Source organism: Mastomys coucha, unplaced genomic scaffold (genome assembly GCF_008632895.1).
Source record: "Mastomys coucha isolate ucsf_1 unplaced genomic scaffold, UCSF_Mcou_1 pScaffold21, whole genome shotgun sequence".
Taxonomy (NCBI): Eukaryota; Metazoa; Chordata; class Mammalia; order Rodentia; family Muridae; genus Mastomys; species Mastomys coucha.
The window spans coordinates 132,826,679-132,848,123 of record NW_022196904.1 but is presented as its reverse complement, the minus strand read 5'-3'; the positions used below and the strand labels follow the sequence as shown (position 1 = coordinate 132,848,123).

General features: G+C 45.4%; 2 protein-coding genes across 8 annotated transcripts in view; both read left to right on the top strand.

The window, feature by feature from the left end:
• The window catches only part of Cars1 (cysteinyl-tRNA synthetase 1), a 44,347-nt gene extending 41,375 nt beyond the window's left edge, over positions 1-2,972 (top strand). Inside the window, exons 20-22 of one of the 2 annotated variants that reach the window (XM_031388986.1) lie at positions 524-583; positions 1,022-1,105; positions 2,153-2,972. In XM_031388986.1, the coding sequence (XP_031244846.1) occupies positions 524-583; positions 1,022-1,105; positions 2,153-2,287 (279 nt within the window). In that variant the 3' untranslated portion in view covers positions 2,288-2,972. The remainder of the gene's footprint in view (positions 1-523; positions 584-1,021; positions 1,106-2,152) is intronic. The other variant, XM_031388985.1, reaches the window with a different exon arrangement.
• Positions 2,973-11,557: 8,585 nt separating this feature from the next.
• The window catches only part of Nap1l4 (nucleosome assembly protein 1 like 4), a 35,846-nt gene continuing 25,958 nt past the window's right edge, over positions 11,558-21,445 (top strand). For 2 of the 6 annotated variants that reach the window (XM_031388979.1, XM_031388980.1), the window contains exons 1-2: positions 18,966-19,030; positions 20,157-20,215. In XM_031388979.1, the coding sequence (XP_031244839.1) occupies positions 18,981-19,030; positions 20,157-20,215 (109 nt within the window). In that variant the 5' untranslated portion in view covers positions 18,966-18,980. Of the gene's footprint in view, positions 11,747-11,878; positions 12,040-18,521; positions 18,553-18,965; positions 19,031-20,156; positions 20,216-21,445 lie in introns of those variants that run through there. The other 4 variants (XM_031388981.1, XM_031388983.1, XM_031388982.1 and 1 more) reach the window with 4 other exon arrangements.

Sequence of the window (21,445 nt, the reverse complement as noted above, 5' to 3'; positions counted from 1 at the left end):
GCCTGGAACAAGTGGATCCCTCAGCTAAAGTAGAGCTCATCACTTAGGAAGTGTGTCACCTGGCTCCCTGCATGTAAGGACTTGGGTGTCAAAATGAGAAAAAAAACAGAAGTGTATTGTTATAGTAGATGTAGTGATGCATGTCTGTAACCAAGAGGCTGAGCCAGGGCAATTATTATGCATTGCAGACTGACCTTGGCTATATAGCAAGATACTTTCAAACAAACAAACAAAAAAGGAGTCACTATCTCTTTGCTCACTATCATAACTCTGGATGGAGTGACTGGATGGAAGGGTACCTCAGAGTCATTGTGCTCCATGAGCCAGGCACAGGCAGGTACTCTCCATGCTGGGTGGACACCAGCTTGGAGAGTAGGCTCAGGGCAGCTCTCTCCTAGGGACCTTTGAGAAAGGAGCAACGCTGATAGCTGACATTCAGGGCCAAGCACCATGGGATGGGTAGGGCCTGACAGAATAGCAGGGTGGCTCAAGAGCACATCTCAGGCATGTGTTGCTCCCTTAGGCTGAAGAAGAGAAGAGGAGGAAGAAAGAGGAGGCGGCAAGGAAGAAACAGGAGCAAGAAGTAACTATTTTACTTGTTTATTTAGGGTTCAGGGTCTCCTGGGCAAAAACCACACTTTAAGCCCTACTGCACAGTTCTCTGTGTCATCTTGGGGCTTAGACCAAGCACCCTTTGGAGCAGAGCTGGCCTCTGCCTGCACCCCTCAGATGGTGTCCTGGCATCAGCAAAGGACAGATTGCCCTTAGTGGGCCCCCAGCTCCACAATCCTGCCACCTGAGGATTGCTGCAGCCCCCCGGGCCTCTGGAGCGGATGCTTAGGTGGTCTTTTGCTCCCTGCTTTTCGTTTCCAACCCAGTGTTTCTGCTGGGCTTATGTTGAGTTTAAGGGTGTGGAAGCCATGTGGTAGAGGAGGCAGAGTGGGGACCATTGTTGGTGGGCTGGTCTGTGTGTCGCTCTGGCTGTGATATCTATTTTGTCTGTGTGTGTTCTGCGTTTCAGGCAGCAAAGCTGGCCAAGATGAAGACACCACCCAGTGAGATGTTCCTGTCAGAAATCAACAAGTATTCTAAGTTTGATGAAAATGTAAGCCAACCCCTGCTCTTCAGACTTTGGTAACACATCATTCAAGCTGGAGTCCAAGGACTTTCAGCCTTGGACCAGTGGGTCTCCTGTAATGACAGCTGGAACCATCCAGCTCCTGTTGGGGCAAAGGCTAAGCTAGGCTGTCTCGGCTAGTTCTGTAGTGAGCTCTGGCCCCTAGCACTATAGGCTCTGACTGCAGGCCCAGTTAAGGTGGCAGAAAAAGGGATCTGTAGGTTGTGCAGGGACCCTCCCAACCACCCAAGGTGCCAAGGCCACAGCCTTGTCCCTTAGGTGTCTCTCTGCAGGCCCTTGGATTTGTTGCTGCATCTGCCTGGCCACCTCTGAGCTGAGAGGTTATAGGCCCTAGTGGGCCTGCTCCTCACCCTAACAAGAGTGCTCCAGGCTTCTCTCTGTTCTCAGCTGCTAGAGCTCCACTGCCAGATGAGCACACTGGACTAAGGATGGTGACCAGACAGCCAGAGGTGGAGTCTCACACCTGTGATCCCAGCACTCTGAGATGGAGGTGAAAGCAGCTCAAGTTTGAAGCTAGCTCTCTCTTTTTTTATTTTGGTTTTTGAGACAGGGTTTCTCTGTGTAGCCCTGGCTATCCTTGAACTCAGAGATCTCCCTATCTCTGCCTCCTGAGTGGCAGGATTAAAGGCATGTGCCACCACTGCACAGCTAGCTTTTATCTTGAGATCTGTGCCCCATCTCAAAAAAAAAAAAAAACAAAAAAACACTAGATAAACAAGGATGTGGGGCTGGGCAGTCGTGGCACACGCCTTTAATCCCAGCACTTGGGAGGCAGAGGCAGGTGGATTTCTGAGTTCGAGGCCAGCCTGGTCTGCAGAGTGAGTTTCAGGACAGCCAGGACTACACAGAGAAACCCTGCCTCGAAAAACAAAAAAAACAAAACTAAACAAAACCCAAGGGTGTGATGGTGATCCTGAGTAAATACAGCCAAGTCAGGGGAAGAGGTGTCTCCTGGCTGCAGAGATGAGGACGGCGGGGCAGAGGTAACTGACAACGTCTGTGTGGTCCTTGCAGGGTCTGCCTACCCACGACACTGAAGGCAAAGAGCTGAGCAAGGGCCAGGCCAAGAAGCTGAAGAAGCTCTTTGAAGCCCAGGAGAAACTGTACAAGGAGTACCTGCAAATGTTGCAGAACGGCAGCCTCCAGTGACACCGTGGCAGCCCAGAAGGGGTATGCCTGCCAGCCTGGCTGCTGTGGACTAGGCCACACCTACTCAGGCCCCAAGCCCCGATCATGTTTACAGCTGTTCTCACACCTGAATCAGGCAGAATGGTAGCAGCTCTGGGACACTGATAATAAATTCTTCTGAACGGTCTGCCCTCTCAGCACTTGGAGAGCTGGCCTACAGGCGCCTGGTCAGCAGCGATCAACTTAGGCCTCCTAGTCAATTGAGCCCCTTCAGCCAGCCTGCCTGAGGAATTTCCCTCACATTGGCGAACTGAGCTAATCTCTGCTGTGTTGGCACATTTGATGGTATTGGAGTAGGAAAAAGGCAGACTCAGCCCAACGGATCCCCCTGAGCCCCAGACAAAAGCCACTCAGTTGGCTGTCTGGCTCTGATGAACATATACTGCAGGTTTCCCAGAGCAACTGCAGGGTGGCAGCAGGACAGTTGCCCTGTGGGGTGGAGCTTTGGCAAGCTGCCTGGGACTACCGTTATGACAGCAAGCCCAGATCAGCACCACTGGCTTGTAAGATAAGGGGTCTCTAGATCCAGCCTCAACTGTGTTTCCTCTCCCCCTGCTCCTGCCTGTTTGCTCAGCCCTGCTAAGAATCAGAACCTATGGTGAATGTGTCTAGCCTTCTCTTGTGATTAAAAAAAAAAAAAAAAAAGGTATATGCAGCAGCCTGGCACCTGTAAAGGGTAGCTTCAGAGAGACCAGGGGCAGGCATGGATCCCAGTTGCCACAGAGTCCATGTGGCAAGTATGCTGGTGCCTGCTGTAAGTATCCTGCCACTCTGTTCCTATGACAGACTTTGTTGAGAACTATCCTGGAGACACCTGTACCAGCCTGGAGTACCATCGGCATGTATTTTGGAGTGTAATAGTGTGAGACTGCACGAGGCCATACAATGTCTTTCAAATAGTCATCAGACAGGATCATCTGAGGTACACAGCTTGTATCTCTGGTCTCATGAGGCTTCAGGGTGACTGCATCTCTAGTCTGGCAGCTGTAGCTCCATTGGTGTACTTCCTGAGAGAGAAGCCACCAGGTGGCTTTCTTGGATGGAACCCCACTGGTCAGCACAATCCCTCCTTGGGCTTCTGTTTAGAAGCATCTCAGGCCTGCCTGTATCACTGTGAGGAGATGAGACAGGTTCCCAGAGTGTGGAGGCTAGAGAAGCTCCAAAGCCATAAGTCAGCCTGTAAGTAGTAGTTCACTGTGTGTCAGCTGCAGAAGTACAGAGGGATGGATGGGCTACATCAGCTTTGCACTTAGCATCTACAGGTATTGAACATGTAGGTAAGGCCACTGAGCAGAACCCCAGCTATTATCTAAGGCAAAGCAAATGGAGTGTTGGTGGCAGTAGCCAAGAGTCTCATGTAAGGCAAAACCCAAGAAGGAAAGGAACAGCAGTGCACTATGGGTTGGACAGATCAGGATGGCAACACTAACATGGTCCCTCCAGGCAGTACAGATGGGCAAGCTTGCAGCAGGGCATTCTATGCCCTAAATGCCCTCCCTCTCCTACAGCAGTGGGCACAGCCATGAGAAGTGGTCTGCCCACAAAGGAATGGAACAACGTAGAGACACGTAGCCATAAGCTGGGTCTCATGGCCATTATGCTGAGGGAGAAAGTAACAGATCTTCAAAGGTCCCACATGTCTGATTCCCAAGTGATATTTTCAAATCCAACCTGCAGAGATGACAGTAACAGGGCAACCCTGCCTGTGTAACATATAGAACATGATATGGTAACCACACTTTCTGCCAGTTGTCTGCCTCGGGCATTGATCTCATTCTCGTCATAAAGGATGGAACATTGTGGTGTAACTCTATTACGGCTGGTATTGCTGGAAGAGAAAACACAGACACCTATACATGCAGAGAAATGGACAGAGGAACACAGAGGTTGAGGCTTCTGGGGAGTGCCAGGCCCTGCTCCAACAAGCTCCTGGTTTGTGATACTTCCTTACAGCAGCCACAGGAAGCAGACAACCATTTGCCACCCTGTAGCAGAAAAACAGGCATGAACTAGTGTTTCATTTAACAAGCAGAGCTCAGAAGTAAAACAAGGATCTAGCTAGTATATGGAAAACAGCCAGGTAGCATAACAGGCTGGGGAAGGTCAGTATTTACACACACTAATAGGACAGGAGGGATGGCTCAGCAGTTAAAAGCATAGTTTGCTCCTCCAGGACCCACTTCAGGTGGCTCACAACCTATAAGTCCAGCTCCAGGGCATTCAATGCTTCTGACCTCCATGGGCACTGGCACACAGGTATATAAACTCACATGCAGGCACACAGATATGATTAAAAAAATATATTTAGAATAGTAGACGGGGTTGTCAGATGTTCCTAAAACAAATATCTGGGGTAACAGATATGTTGGTCCAGTTGCTACACAGTAAACATGCATAGAAATACAACTTTCCACCCTAACTGTGTATAATTACCATGTCCATTAAAAATAAAAATATTATAAAGAATATGCTTAAAACAAGGCATGGTGGCACACACCTTTAGGATATCTGTAAGTTCCAGGCCAAGAGCCCTCCTTCCCTCCAAAAGCCTGGCACTCTCAGAGGCAGAGAGGTAAAGGCAAAGAGCAGTGTTGAGAACTGCAAAATCAAATGAGGTCTTACTATAGGCAAGTGAAATTGTCACCTAATTTTGTTTGTTCTGAGACAGATCCTCACCCTATAGCTGGAGCAGGTCTGGGACTCGCAGTGTAACCTCAACTTCCCTGGAATTTGTGGCCATTCTCTCACCTTGGCCTCCTGGGTTGCAGGGTTTGGGCCATGAGCCACCACCATACCCAGTTTGCTATCTAGTTTCACAACAGGCCATTGCACGAATGACAGACTAGAGTGTGAGACTCCACTGAGTCTAGCTTAACAAGTCAAAGAGTTCCCTGGGCTTGTGAGAGCATGAGTGAAGCATGGGCAATCCCCAAACAGCTGCCATCACGGGCTCACTCCAGCATGACCTCCCCATACAGAGTCTCACCCTCCACCCCATCACTAACATTCTACTTTCTATAGACTAGCATCTACCAGGCTGTGCAGCTGAAGCACAATTACATACAGCAGGGAGGTGCAGGAAGAAGTGGTTCTAATGACCTTCACTACATCTTAGGAGGAAACAATAATAGACTCACTCCATCTTGAGGCTCTTGCAGAAAACCACAGCCACTCTGTTGAAGATGGTAATGGCTTTATGTTGTAATTTGAGGCAAACATCTTGAGGGTTTCACAAAACTGCTCTTCAGGGAGGTTGACATTAAAGAGTTCTTCAAATTCCTGCTGGGAAATTCCAGGCCAGACACTCAAATCAGAAGATGCCAGAGTACCCAGAATCACTAGGTGCCAGCACGATCCTTGCTAGAGTTACAGTCTGACATTACATTCGCATCTATTCCCTGTCACATCAGTGGACCAGAGGCACCTGCTCCTAAGAACACCTCCTTTGTGAGCTCCCCTGCACTGGGTATGGACAAGAGCCATCCTGAGATAGTCATAGGATGTATCAATGTTACACTGCTGGCTACTGTGTAACATTAGCCATTAGCAACTCTGGAATCCTTCCCTCCAAAAGCCTGGCACTCTCAGAGGCAGAGAGGTAAAGGCAAAGAGCAGTGTTGAGAACTGCAAAATCAAATGAGGCAGACAGCAGTGATGGTGGGAGTTCTGGCTGGAAGCTAAGGCCTTGGGAGGGAACTGTCAACAAGACCTAAATCATAAGAGAAGGGTCTGACGCAAGAGCGTGCAGACAGAAAGGACTTTTTTATTCTCAACTTCGAAACTTTTTGTTTGTTTGTTTGTTTTTCGAGACAGGGTTTCTCTGTGTAGCTTTGGCTGTCCTGGAACTCTGTAGGCCAGGCTGGCCTCAAACTCAGAAATACGCCTGCCTCTGCCTCCCAAGTGCTGGGATCAAAGGTGGCAACTTCAAAGTTGCCACCGCCCGGCAACTTCGAAACTCTTAAGAGGCCTAGATGGACAGCTCCAGATGCAGGCAAGTAGACTTCAGGTGGCATCTAAGCCTTGAGTGAACCTATGAACTCAACAGGTCCTATCCACTCAAAAGGCTGTTAGAGATAGGTGTGGTGGGGCATTCAGGCTGTGTAATCCCCAGCTGTTTGGGAGTCTAAGACAGGAGGATCATGAGTTCAAAGCCAGCTTGGGCACTTTGATGAGGCCATTGAAAAAATATAGCTCAGTGTTTGAGTACTTGCTTAGCATGTGCCAAAGCTCTGGGTTTAATTGTATTGCGGGGATGGGAGAAGCTTCCAGAATTGGTCTTCAGCTCAGCTTATAAATCCCACAGTTGCATTACTGCTGGCTCTCCTTGGCATTTGATTTCCTGAGCACAGAAATCAATTGTTTGGGACCAGATGTCCCCCATAGGATTAGTGTGGTCTGAGGGGCGTGATTCAAGGGATCTGCTAGGCTGCAGTTTCTGACTGCTGGGACATTGGGTGGTTGGATTCTTTCTCTTGTTATTACTACATAAGAGGACAGGAGTCGAGAACAGCTAATACTGGCCTCAAGCTGACAACTCATCTGGTGCTGCTCTAAACCCACCCCCAAACCTGTTGAAGGAGGTACATGGGGAAACAGGCACTTCTCCAGGATCACCAGCTAATTAGGGGTCTCACCAGGAGTCCTCTCTGATGATAGCATCTGCACAGCTAGAAAACTAGGACAACTACTAACACCCTGCTTTTTAGTCACAGGTGAGATGAACAGGAGCTCTCATAGAAGAACCGTTCCCTGGTGCCTGTGATATCTGCATATAGCCCTAGATGTGTAACCTCATCAGGATGAAGTCAGGAGAGTAGGCCTAGGGTTTGGAAAGCCATGTGCAGACAGCAATTAGGATTACAGTATTGCAATCACCAGCCAAGGACAGCCTGGAGCACCATGCAGTGGAGGATGCAAGGAGGGAGGCCCCATCCCAAACCTCACTGGAGTACAGCTGCTAATCTCCAAAGTGCATTTCTGACTAGGAAGCCACCGACTTGGGCTGCTTGGTTGTAGCAACTCAGAGAAGCAGTACAGCATTCCCTGCAAATGGGAGGTTTGGGGAGAATGTTGCCTACCTGCTAGTTAAGACCTCACACACCTACACAAGATTCAGGAGTCAGTATCACTTATTTTCCACAGTGTCTCCCACCTTGTTGGCACCCACACTAACCCCCAGGTGGGGTAGAAGCTATGACAAAAAGTAGGCTTGAGACTATTAAATAGATGGGACTTGAATCTGAAAATGCTGGCCAAAGCCGGGCAGTGGTGGCGCACTCCTTTAATCCCAGCACTTGGGAGGCAGAGGCAGGTGGATTTCTGAGTTCAAAGCCAGCCTGTTCTACAGAGTGAGTTCCAGGAAGCCAGGGCTACACAGAGAAACCCTGTCTCAAAAAAACCAAAAAAAAAAAAAAAAATGCTGGCCAAACCAATCTTTACCAGGCAAAAGGACTAATTTCTTTCTTCCTTCCTTCCTTTTTTCTTCCTTTCTCCTTCCTTCCTTTCTCTTTCTTTCTTTCTTTCCTTCCTTCCCTCTTTCTTTCTTTCTTTCTTTCTTTCTTTCTTTCTTTCTTTCTTTCTTTCTTTCTTTCTAGATTTCATGTGCATTGGTGTTTTGCCTGCATGTATGTCTGTGTGAGGGTGCCAGATCCCCTGGAACTGAAGTTCTAGACAGTTGAGTTGGCATGTGGGTGTTGACAATTGAACCTGGGTCTTCTGGACAGGTAGCAGTGCTCTTAACCACTGAGCTATCTCGCCAGTCCCCCCAAAAGACTCATTTCTAAGAAATGAAGACAATAAGTTCATTCCTGCTTGGTAAACTTATTTGTTAGCCAAACTGAATGCTTTTTATAAATTGACATGGGGAGGCTGGGCTGGTACTGCACTCCCTGTTCCAGCCCCAGGCTACATAGAGGAAATACCTCCCTGGTACCCTTGTCAGCAGCAGTGAAGGCACATAGCCCAGCATGATGCATTTCCTTCCTCCTCAGAGACCTCCACTCAGGTAAAACTGGATCCTTGCCTATATCACAGTAAAGATTCTCAGGAGAAGTCATAGTGAAGCAAAGTTAGGAAGCCTATTAAGCAGAGATAAGAAATGGTGCATGCTTTGGATTTAAGTGGAGTAAGAGACAATCTTAGATGAAAGACAATCCATATTTAAGGCATGAGTGCATGCTGCTGAAAGAAAGCCAGAATGCACTAACCTACCTACCTTAAGATCAACTGTTGATGTGATCCTGTGGCAAAGTCAGACTGCTCAAAGGATGTAATTTACAGCTATAGTTAAAGATTAAGTTTAAACTGGATGATGGTGGCACATGCTTTTTTTCTTGTTTGTTTGTTTTGTTTTTTTTGTTTGTTTGTTTTGTTTTTTGTTTTTGAGACAGGTTTTCTCTGTACAGCCCTGCCTGTCCTGGTACTCACTCTGTAGACCAGGCTGGCCTTGAATTTAGAAATCTGCCTGCCTCTGCCTACCAAGTGCTGGGATTAAAGGCGTGTGCCACCACTGCCCCGCGGTGGCACATGCTTTTAATCCCAGTTCTTGGGAGGCAGAAGCAGGTGCATCTCTGAGTTTGAGGCCAGCTTGGTTGGTCTACAGAGCAAGTTCCCAGCAGCCAGAACTATACCAAGAAACCTGTAGATAAAACAAAATAAAAAAAAGACTAAATGTTTTATTAATGTTTAAAAGTTAAGTAGTGTCATGCTATAGACCCCCACACACACACACTTTCTGAGCACCTCTCTTAACCTCCATGCTTCAGCCTGAATTCAAATAGTTTTATTAATCCAGGCATGGTGGTGCATACCTTTAATTCTAGGAGGCAGAAACAGGCAGATCTCTATGAGTTCATAGCCTAGGGCTACATAAACCCCATCTCAAAGATAATAAACAACAAAATATTATTATTAAACTTATTACCAGCTGTTGGAGTCTGAGTGTTTTATTCAAGGGATTGAAATAAAGATACACACAGATTGTAAGGTAGGAAGGAAATTGTATCCAAAAGTGAATAGTACAGATCAGAAATACTCTGTGACAGGCCCACAAGGCTGGCCTTGAATTTATAGAGATCTGCCTGCCTCTGCGTCCTGAGTGCTTGGATTAAAGGTGTGTGCCACTAGTGCCTGGTGTCTTATTTAATATTAAAAATATATATGTTAGGGGGACTTTTACACTGCCAGAGCATTACTAGAAGAGAAGTATATGTATAGTCCGAACCAGATGGAGTCCCTGGCTGCCAAACTATTTTCTATACTTGTCTGATTTAACTACATCCACTCCTCAAATAAAAATGAAGTAAAAGCCGGGCGGTGGTGGCGCACGCCTTTAATCCCGGCCACTTGGGAGGCAGAGGCAGGCGGATTTCTGAGTTCGAGGCCACCCTGGTCTACAGAGTGAGTTCCAGGACAGCCAGGGCTACTCAGAGAAACCCTGTCTCCAAAAACCAAAAACCAAAAAAAAAAAAAAGAAGTAAAAACCCAGTGGTGCTGCACAGCTTTAATCCCAGCACCTGGGAAGCAGAGGCAGGCAGATTTCTGTGAGTTCAAGGGCATCCTGGTCTACAGAGTGAGTTCCAGAACAGCTAGGGCATTTACACAGAGAAACCCTGTCTTGGAAAACCAAAACCAGCCACCAACCAACCAAAAAACAACCTTATATCTTGACATATGTCAGAAAAAGTGTAAGTAAAAACATATGAGTTTATTTACTTTTCTTAATTTTGTAAATGAAGCTTTATACATAGTTCCAATTTAAGGATAAGAGGGAATACAGTAAAACAATGCTGTAAACCTGGACTTCAGTAACCATTTTACTTCCATTTTACTACATTTAACTTCATTTTAAGTTTTGTTTCTTTTTCAGACAGGGTTGTATGTTACTCAGACTGGCCTTAAACTGGCTACATAGATGAAAGTGACAAACTGCTCATTCTATCAACTGCATCTCTTATCTCACAAGTACTGGGATTGAAGACATGCATGCTGCACCACCATACCCAGCTTTGTTTTCAACCACCCTGTTCGTAAATTTTTTGTTAGGAAAACACACATTATCTGCAAGCAAGTTCTTTCTTTCTTTTTTTTTTAAAGGTTTATTTTATTTATTTTTATGTGTATGAGTACACTGTACAGATGGCCGTGCGCCATCATGTGTGTGGCTTGTTCTCTGGGCCCTGCTCCCTCCAGCATAATTCACTGTAGCTGTCTTCAGATTACCAGAAGAGGGCACCAGATTTCATTATGGGTGGTTGTGAGCCACCATGTGGTTGCTGGGACCCGAACTCAGGACCTTCGGAAGAGCAGTCAGTGCTCTTACCCGCTGAGCCATCTCGCCAGCCCCCTAAGCAAGTTATTTCTATCAGATGTTGTGTATTGCTTCCATGAAAACAAAAAGTAAGTTGGGGAGGAAAGGGTTTATTTGGCTTATACTTCTATATTGCTCTTCATTATTGAAAGGAAGTCAGGATAGGAAGTCAAGCAGGGCTGGAACCTGGAGGCAGAAGCTGATGCATAGGCCATGGAGGGGTGCTGCTTATTGGCTTGCTCAGCTCCTTTTCTTACAGAAACCACCATCAGCCCGTGGATGGTACTACCCATAATGGGCTGGGCCCTCCCCATCAATCATTAAGAAAATGCCCTGCCGGGCAGTGATGGCGCACGCCTTTAATCCCAGCACTTGGGAGGCAGAGACAGGCGGATTTCTGAGTTCGAGGCCATCCTGGTCTACAGAGTGAGTTCCAGGACAGCCAGGGCTACACAGAGAAACACTGTCTCGAAAAAACAAAACAAAAACAAACAAACAAAAATGCCTTACAGCTGGATTTTATGGAGGCATTTTCTCAAAGTTCTCTCCTTTCAGATAACTCTAGTTTGTATCAAATTGACACACAAAACCAGCCAGTACAGATGTGTTTAACTTTTCTATAAGAAGGGTAGTCCCAGGCCAGGCAGGCACAGAGGGCCAGAAGGCCTTGGGAAGTAGGCGGTGCTTTCCCCAGGCCAGGGGAGGGCAGGGGGTTGTAAGTAATCTGGGAAGAGCCAGCAGACATGGACCAGGAAGCTCAAGTAGTAGCAAGTTCAACCTCCAAACCCAAAGTCCTCCACACGCGCCCCGCAGCCCATTTAAAGAGGCACGGAACTGCGCGTGCGCCGGAACACACGTCACTACTCTATCTACATATAGCTCGCAGGCTTGGGCTTGGCGTCGTGCTCCCTCAACAGATTTTGATTGGATGCCGCCTCTCCTAGCGCCTGGGTGCAGTTGATAAACAGCTCTATTGTCCATTCATCGCCCGTTTTGCTCGCAGAGGGCGGAGCCTGGCGATACGGCCAATGGCAGGTGGTTTTGTTGGGGACCACGGCGGCGCAGCCCCGGAGTGAGCTTAGGACGGGCGCCACTGCCGCAGGAGGCGCGAGGTGCGGTGCTGGCGGGTAACGGCGCGGCGGGTGGCTAGAGAGAGACTGGGGCGGAGGAGGCGGAGGCTGGGGGGTGGGCGGCGCGGGCAGGCCGACGCGGCATGGCGGCGAGCAGAGGCGGGCGGCGACCCGGTCAGAGGTCCGTGTGGCGGGTGGCGGCGGATGGCGGGCCCGTCCCTCCTCCGTGCAGCCCCGCCCCCGGCTGAAGGTCAGCGCGCTTTGTTCCCGCCGCTCGAGAGCCCACGCGTAGCCGCGCAGGCGGTTCCTTGAGGGAACAAGGCCTCCCCAGTGAGGTGGGCCTGGGTGCGTCTTGTCTTAGACCGCGCCTGGGAAGGAAGGGGTCTACTGGGCCGCCGCCTCGCCCTTCCGGGCTTTGCATGCTCTCCGCACAGTTCCCTGGTCAGACCTCACTCTGAGCCTACGGTGTAGGCGAAGCCAGCCTAGTGACACACACTTAGCCTTCAGACCCGTGCGTCCCTAACGGGTTCAGGGTCGCCAGCAGTACCCCTTCTCCCAGGGGTATCCTTGGGGCAAGTTGGCCTGCACGTCCTCCAATTCTGCTGCCTCTTGGAGGAATTTCCGCGGTAGCTTCCGGCGCATACGCTGCCGTAACGAGCTTATGCGTATTCCCCAGCAAAAAGACTCAAGTTCAAGTTTTTGGTCCAAAAGTTACATGCTTTTAAGTTACTGTGCTTGTCTGTCATAGTAGTTCCTTCCTCTCGGTGACTAATCTCTGCTTACTACACACCAGGGGCTCCTTTAAGCTCCAGACGTGTCTTAACTCCATTCACAATAATACGTGATGTAGGTGCAACAGGCCGAGTGTGCTTTAGCAAGAAACGCCTAGATTCGCAAGTGGTTCGGTTTGTGGAATATTTGTAGGTTTGGCAGATAAACATCTCTAATCTTGAAGTCCAAAATGTGTCCGTGTCATAAAGCTCGAAAAGATGGGTTTTGGGATGTTCTGATTTTTTGGTATAGGAGTGTTCGATCTGTATTGCAAATTAAACCCCTGGTAGGTTAAGTGTGATGGTAGCTTGCATCTAAATTCAGATAGATTTAATCTGGCTCAGTTTTAGCAATAAATATTTATTATTAAATAAATAACGTATTGAAGGAAATACCATTCAGATGAACAGTGAGATTCAGAGAAAGCAGGGCTTTGATAGGACTAGGGTATAGTCCAGAATTAAAGGGGGATGGTTCACCTGTCATGGGTAGTCTACAGCTGTATCATTTTATGCCTTTAACTAAAGTAGATGCTTAAAAACTCAGTTGTCAGTCTTTTTTTCCCTTAGTTATTGGTTCACAATGTCATAACATCTAAACACATGTTGATGTTTTAGCTTTAAACCCTGAACTGTTTTTCAGAGTTAATAATAACTGGTAAAAATAATAGCATTTTTAGTATTTTCTGGAATTTCATTACTAAAGTTCTGGGGTGGGGGAATATATATATTTTGGGTTCTTCTCAGAAATTATGGCCATTATGGCTTGTGAGCTGGCCATTTGGCTTTGTGTAGTTGAGTATATAGAGTTTACCAGTGGGCAATAAATAATACTCCTGCAGGGATGATGAGGTAGTTCACCACTTTGGTCTGACTTTGTACTTGAATCTTAAAATGCCCCAAGTAAGATAGATGTGGCAGTATACACCTATATTCTCAACTGCTCCGGAATCTTTAAAATGTGTCTTGGAAACACAGCATGATCCTATCTCACTTTTTTTTCCCTATTTGCCTCTTGTTAGTGAAGGTATACTAAGTCCCTGCTAACTGTCTTTATGTTGTGTATAAAACATAGCTTATGTTGTATTTGTATAAAAATAAAATTGCCAGTACCTAAAATTTTGGGTTTTGAAAGAAAAAAAGTTCTAGGCAAGAGTTAAGTTAGGGGTGGTTAAGATCATTGGGTGCTCTTGCAGAGGACCTAGGTTTGAGTCTCATACTCACTAGGTGACTCCTAATGGTCTATAACTTAAGTCCCAGGGTTCCAACACCTTCTTCTGGCCTCTGCAAGTAGTGCACAGACAAGCAGGAAAACTACCCATACACATAAATAAGTTAAAAATTTGAGAAAGGGTAGTTTAAATCTCTGAAGATCTAAGGGCAACTCTCAGTGTGAAGTAGGCAGATCGGTGAGTACTTTTGCTGCTTGGATCTAGCCCCACACATACACACCTGTTTTCAAAAAGAGGCAGTAGTAATAGCTGTTGGGGACTTCTAGCCAGTGAGTACAAGGGTTTTTGTTTACTTAAAAGGAAGTGTAAGTGGGTGTGTTGGCTTGTATCTGTATTCCAGCACTTAAAAGGTAGAAGCAGGAAACTCAAGGCCAGGCAGCACTACAGAAAGATGAGGCACATTTGGGCATTTAGAATTGAAGCTGATGTCATTTTGCTGCAACTGTTGCTGGAGTGGAGGAAGGCACTAGGGAAATAGGGACTTCCTTCTATCCTCAGCCTTTGCTGAGGACTACCTGATAGTGGTAGCATGGTGGCTTCCTAGATTACGCTTGGGAGACCTGTTACTGATCATAGATCAGGAGGCCTGTTTTGGTGGGTAAAAGTGGGTAAGTAGCAGAGACTTGGAATGAACTTTTTGAAGACTTAGTTGATGGTAGTGGAGACTTGTTTTCATTTAGCAGTCAGGGCAGAGGAAGCTCACCTGCTTTGCTTTGGTCTGCTATTGAGTTTTACAGTAACAGGAGGCATATTGTATTTTTATAGTGTGAAGACTACAGAAGCTAGCTTTGTGAACTTTTCCTTTTGATTCTGACTACTTGTTGCACAGCCTTAAATTCCTTTTTTCTGTGTTCTGTCAGCTGTTGTAACAGTGTGCCTCCATCCTGTTTCCAGGAAACTCAAGTCTAGCGAGGTGAGATTAGCTCTGAGCTTTATATACAAAAAGGTAATTATAATTATTTATGATTTAAGTCATCTTCAGTTACTTCAGAGTAACTTTGTGTCTTATTCATGTAAGATCTCCAGCACATGTCTTGGGTTTCCAGTGTAAAGCAAATAGTGAGTGGTCTTGCCTTTCTGCAGTGGGAGCAGGTGAGAGTCAGATGTGGGAGTTAACTTTGAGACACCAAGTCTTGGGATGTTATTTGTAATTTCAAATATGGGGGAAGAAAATGGCTCTTAACAACAAGAGATAGCCTGGGGTGGATTAAGAAAATTGTCCTAATATCTGCTTGTTCATATTTTCATAACTTTTCCAAATGCTGCAGCAGTACTTCTACCAGAGGAGCATTTTGCTTGAGGAAAAAAAAAAATAATTTTTCCTTTCTTGAAGCCTGATGGTTTGGCTTCTAGAAATCTCTGGTGAGATGACCCCAGGGTGCGTGCGTGCATGCATGCGCTATTCTGATTCCTTCTTAAAACAGGTCATTCCTTTGCCCCTTTGACATGATCCTGAGATGCAAGTCAGTAATCCTGTAGGACCTGGTTGCATGTCCTTAGCTTCTCTGGGTCAGCCTGGCATCTTTCAGACTGAACGAGGTTACTGTGCTTTAGAGTTCCTTTATATTTGTGCACATCCATGTATATGTGCTGGAAGTAGGAGTCAGAGGACAACTTCTGGGAGTTTGTTCTTCCCTACCATATGGGACTCAGTAATCAAACTCACATTGTCAGACTTAGTGGCAAGCACCTTTATCCACTGATCCATCTCTCTAGGCCAGTTTAGGTTAATAGTAATCATTTGCATATCTTGTGTTAAGACTTTGAAGACCTTTGGCTTTTATGAAGACAGATAATATATAAAAGTGTAGGTTTTGTGAAGTGTGATGCCACTCCACAGCTTATGCCTTTCTTTGTCTTTCAGGAGTGCCACTTTAGGTGTTCATGGTTAAGAGCACTGGCTGCTCTTGCAGAGGACATGGTTTTCATTCTCATTACCTATGTGGTGGCTCAAATCCACCTATTACTCCAGTTGCAGGAGGATCTAGTGTCCTCTGGCCTCTTTGAGTATTGCACATAATATGTTACACATACAGTCAGGCATTCATATGCATAAAAGGTTTGTTTGATTTGTTTTTTTTTTAAATCTTTAAGAAGTGTCCAGTTTTAAAATTTGCATTAAAAGTTTAATGTTTTTCTTCTGAAAGTTTTTTTGTTGTTTGGAGCAAAAAAAAAAAAAAGGAAATGAGCCCAAACCTCTGTATTCTATTAGTATCCCTTGATGACTGTCATAATCTAACTTGACTGTTAGGGGTTTTGGGGTTTTGTTTGTTTTGCTTTAAGACAGGTTCTTCTGTAGCCCAGGCTAGCCTCTAACTTGCCATGTAGCCAGCATAACCATACCTTCCAAGTCCTGGAATTACAGGTGGGCATCATTATTATGTCTGGCTCTTGATGCCTTTTAAAAGTAGTTTGCCTAATAAGGCTTTGCACTATGACTTCATAAAACTAGTATTAAACCTATCATTTTAACCTTAAAAACAAAATGGATGTTTCTCTCAACACCTGCATAGCTCTTTATGATTTTCAGTGTTTGGTAAACACAGTAATGGATGGTGCTGGAACATGTGCTGGCACTTTGCCTTGCCTTGGTCTCAGTGTGCAGAGGATAGAATCACGGGACAGGATAGTCTGTATGAATGTGTCATAGAGATGAGCTGGTTTGCTGTACTACTCTAGTGAGGCAATTGCTTCAAGTGGGTGTGGCTTCTCAGTCTTTGATGGTGAGACTCATGTATGGAGTGAGGATTGCTATACAGCTGGGCAAGGGCTGGGAATGCAGTCTAGAGAAGCTGCTGTTAGTCATAGGTAGGTAATGGGGTACTGTAATTGTGGAGCCAAAGTAAGGAATGCCAGTGTGTAACCAGTTCAATATTTATTGCTCATTCTTTAACTCAGAAATCTTATGTGAAAATCTTGCCATCTAAGTTAAGAATAGCAAGGGGTGGGAAACCACATTTGACTAAGGTGTTCATGGAGACCACAAACAAAGTATACAGTAGAAAAGCCTTGTTGGACATTTGGGCAAAAGTGTTTGCTGGCATTGAGAATGGTGAACTTTGTAGGGTAGATAGAAGTAGGAATGTAGATCTTGTGGCCAGTGATTGGACTCCAGAGAAGATCTAGGGTCTGAGGAAGGTTCTTTGGAGGTGAAGCTGAGTGTGGGAAGCTGCTGTGTTGCTGTGGGTTTGGTCATCTGAAGTACTGTTGTTGTCTTACTTTTTGCTTTCATAAAATAACTTAATTTTTAAAAGATTAGTCATACGTACTGGCTAGTTTTGTGTGTCATCTTGTCACAAGAGTTAGCAGAGAGGAAGGGGCCCCTAGCTGAGAAATGCCTCCATGAGATCCAGCTGTAAGGCATTTTCTCAATTAATGATCAATGGGGGAGAGCCCAGCCCATTGTGGGTGGGATCAAGAGTAAGTTGGTGGTCTTGAGTTCTATAAAATAGCAGGTTGAGCAAACCAGGGGAAGCAAGCCAGTCAGTAAGCAGCATCCATGATGGCCTCTGCATCAGCTTCTGCCTCCAGGTTCCTGCCCTGCTTGAGTTCCTGTTCTGACTTCCTTTGGTGGTAACAGCAATGTGGATGTGTAAGCAGAATAAACCCTTTCCTTCCCAACTTGCTTTTTGTTCATGGTGTTTTGTTGCAGCAATAGAAACCCTACCTAAGACATGTGACATGTTTTTGTGCATTTTGAGTTTGTTTTGAGACAGGGTTTCCTGTGTATCCCTGGCTGGCCTGAACCTCAATATATAGACACTTGCCTGTGCCTACCAAATCCTGGGATTAAAGGCATGAACCACCTGCACACATTTTATTTTGAAATAATAACCTAATAGAAAATTGAGCTACTTAACTGTGAAACCATTGCCCATCGCTCCTGCTAGAACTGTTTTTCTTGTCTCCTGTTTTTCTAGCAGGAGCATAGCTTTCAGAAGGTCTCATTATGTACACTTGGCAAGAGTGAGGGGCTTTATATGGTTGCCTCAATTCATCATGGCCCTTTGAAGTAAGAAGGCTTCCTGGAGATCAAGTATTCTTACAGAGTGGTCATGTTGAGTGTCTCATGGTGTTTTTACAGTGCAGGTGTCGTAATAGATAGATTAACATTATTCTGTGTATTTGAGAGACAGTTTAAACAATGTGCTTTCAAATTGTTTGAGTAAGTTGCTGTGTGAATCTGTTAGGTTTACTGTAGAAAGAAGTCAGATTAGGATTCTATTTTCTTACTATGAAGTCTGGTCACTTTAGTGTCAGAATGCTGTGCATCTAGCTCAGTTTGTAGCATGTATGAAGCCCTGGGTTTTATACCCAGCCCTTCATAAGCCCAGTGTGCTGGTATATACTTATCATCCTAGTACTGGGGATGTGGAGGCTGAGGGTCAGCTGTGTGGGGTCATCAACTACAGAGCAAATTGAAGGCCAGTCTGGGCTACATGAGACCTTGTCTCAAGAAAATTTTTCATTTCATTTCAATTTTGTTTTTTCACATGGTCTCATTGTATATCCCTCTTTGTCCAAGAAAACTCTATACCTCAGACTCACAGTGATCTGTTTGTGTCTGCTTCCCAGTTGTTAAGATTAAAGACATACACCACCATATCCAGTGAAACCTCAATCTTAAGTGTACCTGTCTATAGGATTAGACATGTGCCTGCTCATAACTTCAGGTCATATCAGGACATTTCCATTTCCTTCACCTGCAGAAAGGTCTTAGCTGCCATGACTGGTGGAGTGCCGTCACGGTGCTGGAAGAGTAATACAACATTTGTGTGTGTGTGTGAATGTAATTGTGAACTTTCTCATTTGTAGGGGACAAAGGCGTTCAGATGGCAGAAAACAGGTAAGCCAAAATGGACTTTGTTTACTAGACTTCAGAGTTTAGGTAGAGAGCTAGAGCCCACTGTATTTCAGAAACTAGAATTCAAAGTTAACTAGTTTAAACTTCAAGTGGTAATGTACTTTTTTCTCCCTTTTGCTGGCAAAGAAATTGATCTCAGATACCAGCTGTCTCAAGAGAAGTTTCTGTGCTCCCTAGCCTTTAATCCATTTCCCTGCCTTTGGTGAAGTCATGTCATTAATCTAACGTACCTACCAGGGATCAGGGAAGGATTTTTAGTGGGATATGCAAGGTCAGTGTTGGTTGAGTGTTGTTTTGATTATTTTAGCTGGCATATAAAATAATAGATTTTATCATGGCATTTTCATACATGTGTATCATTAATTTTGCTCATAATTGCCCTTCATTTTCCCATAGCTCCCTCTGCTTTCATGTCACAGAGATGCACTGGATGGGCTTGTAGAACTTTGTCTTCAGGAAGGTATACATGGCTCTTTGGTAGCCGGCCAGGCCTGTGTTTGTGAAGCCCATTGTTTTGGTGATACTGCATGGTTGGCAGAGCACTGTGACCATTCATCTACTGTACAAGGCCACTTGTGTGCTCTGCTGACCAGAGGGTAGCTTGTTGTTCCAGTGGTGTGTCTTAAGCACTACAGACCAATTATACAATCAAGAGATTGACTGTCAGAATAAAAATTAGCAGGCTAGAGAGATGGCTCAGTGGTTTAGAATGTGTACCACTTTTGCAAAGACCTAACTTTTTGTTCCCATCACCCACATTAGGCAACTTACAAACTCTAGTTTGGAGGGTCTCATGTCCTCCATTGGCATTGCACATACCCACATATGGACATACTCATAAACATAATTTTTGTTGTTGGGTTTTGTTTTTGTATTGTTTTTAAGACAGGGTCTCAATGTATAGTAGCCCTGGGTGGCCTATAACTCCCTGTGTGCACAATCATGGCTCGAAATTCCTAGAAATCCACCTGCCTCTGTTTCCAAGTGTTGGGATTGAAGGTGTATATCATCACACATGGCACAGTTTTTTTTTTTTTTTTAATTTTAGAGATAGAAATGAGGCAAAATGTGGTGGTTCACAATTGTTACCATAGGAAGCCAGGACTACTGAGTTAGACCCTGTCTCAAAACAGAAGGGAAGAGTTAAGAAGTTTTGGCAAGGGTTACAGATTAGACCTATGTAGAGTAGCCTTTTTGGGTATTGGGTGTGAGGAAGGGGAGCTGGGTGGATGTGATCTTTTTAGATGGGAGGAAGTCGCCCTTAAATAATATGTGTGTGTCTTTGTTGTCTTTGTTTGTTTGTTGTCTCTCTACCTCCTTGGGGGACAAGGTCTTATTATGTAACTCTGTCTGTCCTGGAACTTGCTTTGTAGACAAAGCTGGTCTTGAACTCAGAGATAAACCTGCCTCTGCCTCCCAAGTGCTAGGATAAAAGGCATGGTACAGCATGCCCAGCTAGTGTTGTCTTCGCCTGACCTGGAGTCTCTTGTTGTACAGTTCCCTAATACATTGGATAAATATGAAAATGCCAATTGGTGCTATCTCTGAGAATCTGTTCATAATACTTTGTAAACTTGTTGTTTTAGTCTTTCAGATGGAGGCCCCGCAGATTCTGTGGAAGCTGCTAAAAATGCCAGTAATACAGGTCAGTGCAATGGATGAAGCAGTGATTATAGACTGGGGGGGGGGGGGGTCTCTTCTCCAGAACCACTTTGTTATAATAAATGACCTGGGTGTCAGAATGTTAACCAGACTTGCATCCAACTTCCCTCTCCTGCTTATTTTGAAGTAAATTAGTTGTATTGTTGTATATGTAAATTCACATGCAGTCATGTACAGTACATATCTGATTGAATACATACATATACTAATAATGATAAAATGAAAAAAAATCTTAACTGTCTCTGAGCCGGTTGTGTAGACCATGATATAACTCCAGCACTTGGGAGTCCAAGGAGGAGAGTCTTAAGTTCCAGGTGGGCCTGGATTTTATGAGAGGGGAATTGTTCAACTCCATCACCTAGTGAAGGACAGTTCCTACTCTCCTGTCTCCTTTTTTTATTGGGAGAACAGGTTCTAAATAATAGCTCAGTGTTACAAGTTCAGAACAAAGGTGTGTTGAGAAGGAGGTCAGAGTACTTTTTGCAGGTAGGTTTGCGTAGGGAAAAGGCTTTCCAGGAAGAGGGCAGTCTGGGGAGAGCCATCTCTTTGGACTAAGTGGGTGGATGCTTCAGAAGCTAATCTTGACCTTGTCCCTGGTTTCCAAACACCAGTGGGACTGGGGAGCAAGGTATAATCAGAGTTAATTACCAACCCTTGAAAGTTGGTAGTTAGTGATCTCCAGGGCCTAGCCTGGCTAGGCTGGCTACACCAACTACCCACTGGGGTGATTAACAAAGATACTTTAGTTTTGTTTTGAAACAGGGTTTCTTTGTGTAATCCTGGCTGTCCTGGAACTGGCTATGTAGACCAGGCTGGCCTCAAGCTCAGAGGTCCACCTGCCTCTGCCTCCCACCCTATCCTCTATCCCAAAAGATACTTTTAAGATACAAGTCTGGGGCTGGTGAGATGGCTCAGCGGGTAAGAGCACCAATTGCTCTTCCAGAGGTCCTGAGTTCAAATCCCAGCAACCACATGGTGGCTCACAACCACCCGTAATGAGATCTGATGCCCTCTTCTGGTGCGTCTGAAGACAGCTACAGTGTACTTATAATAAATACATAATAAATAAATCTCTTAAAAATATTTTAAAAAAAAAGATACAAGTCTCTAAATAAGTATTTTCCTGCATTTAGAAATTAGGAACAGCCTGGCCGTGGTGGCACACCCACCTTTAATCCCAGCACTTGGGAGGCAGAAGCAGGGGGATTTCTGA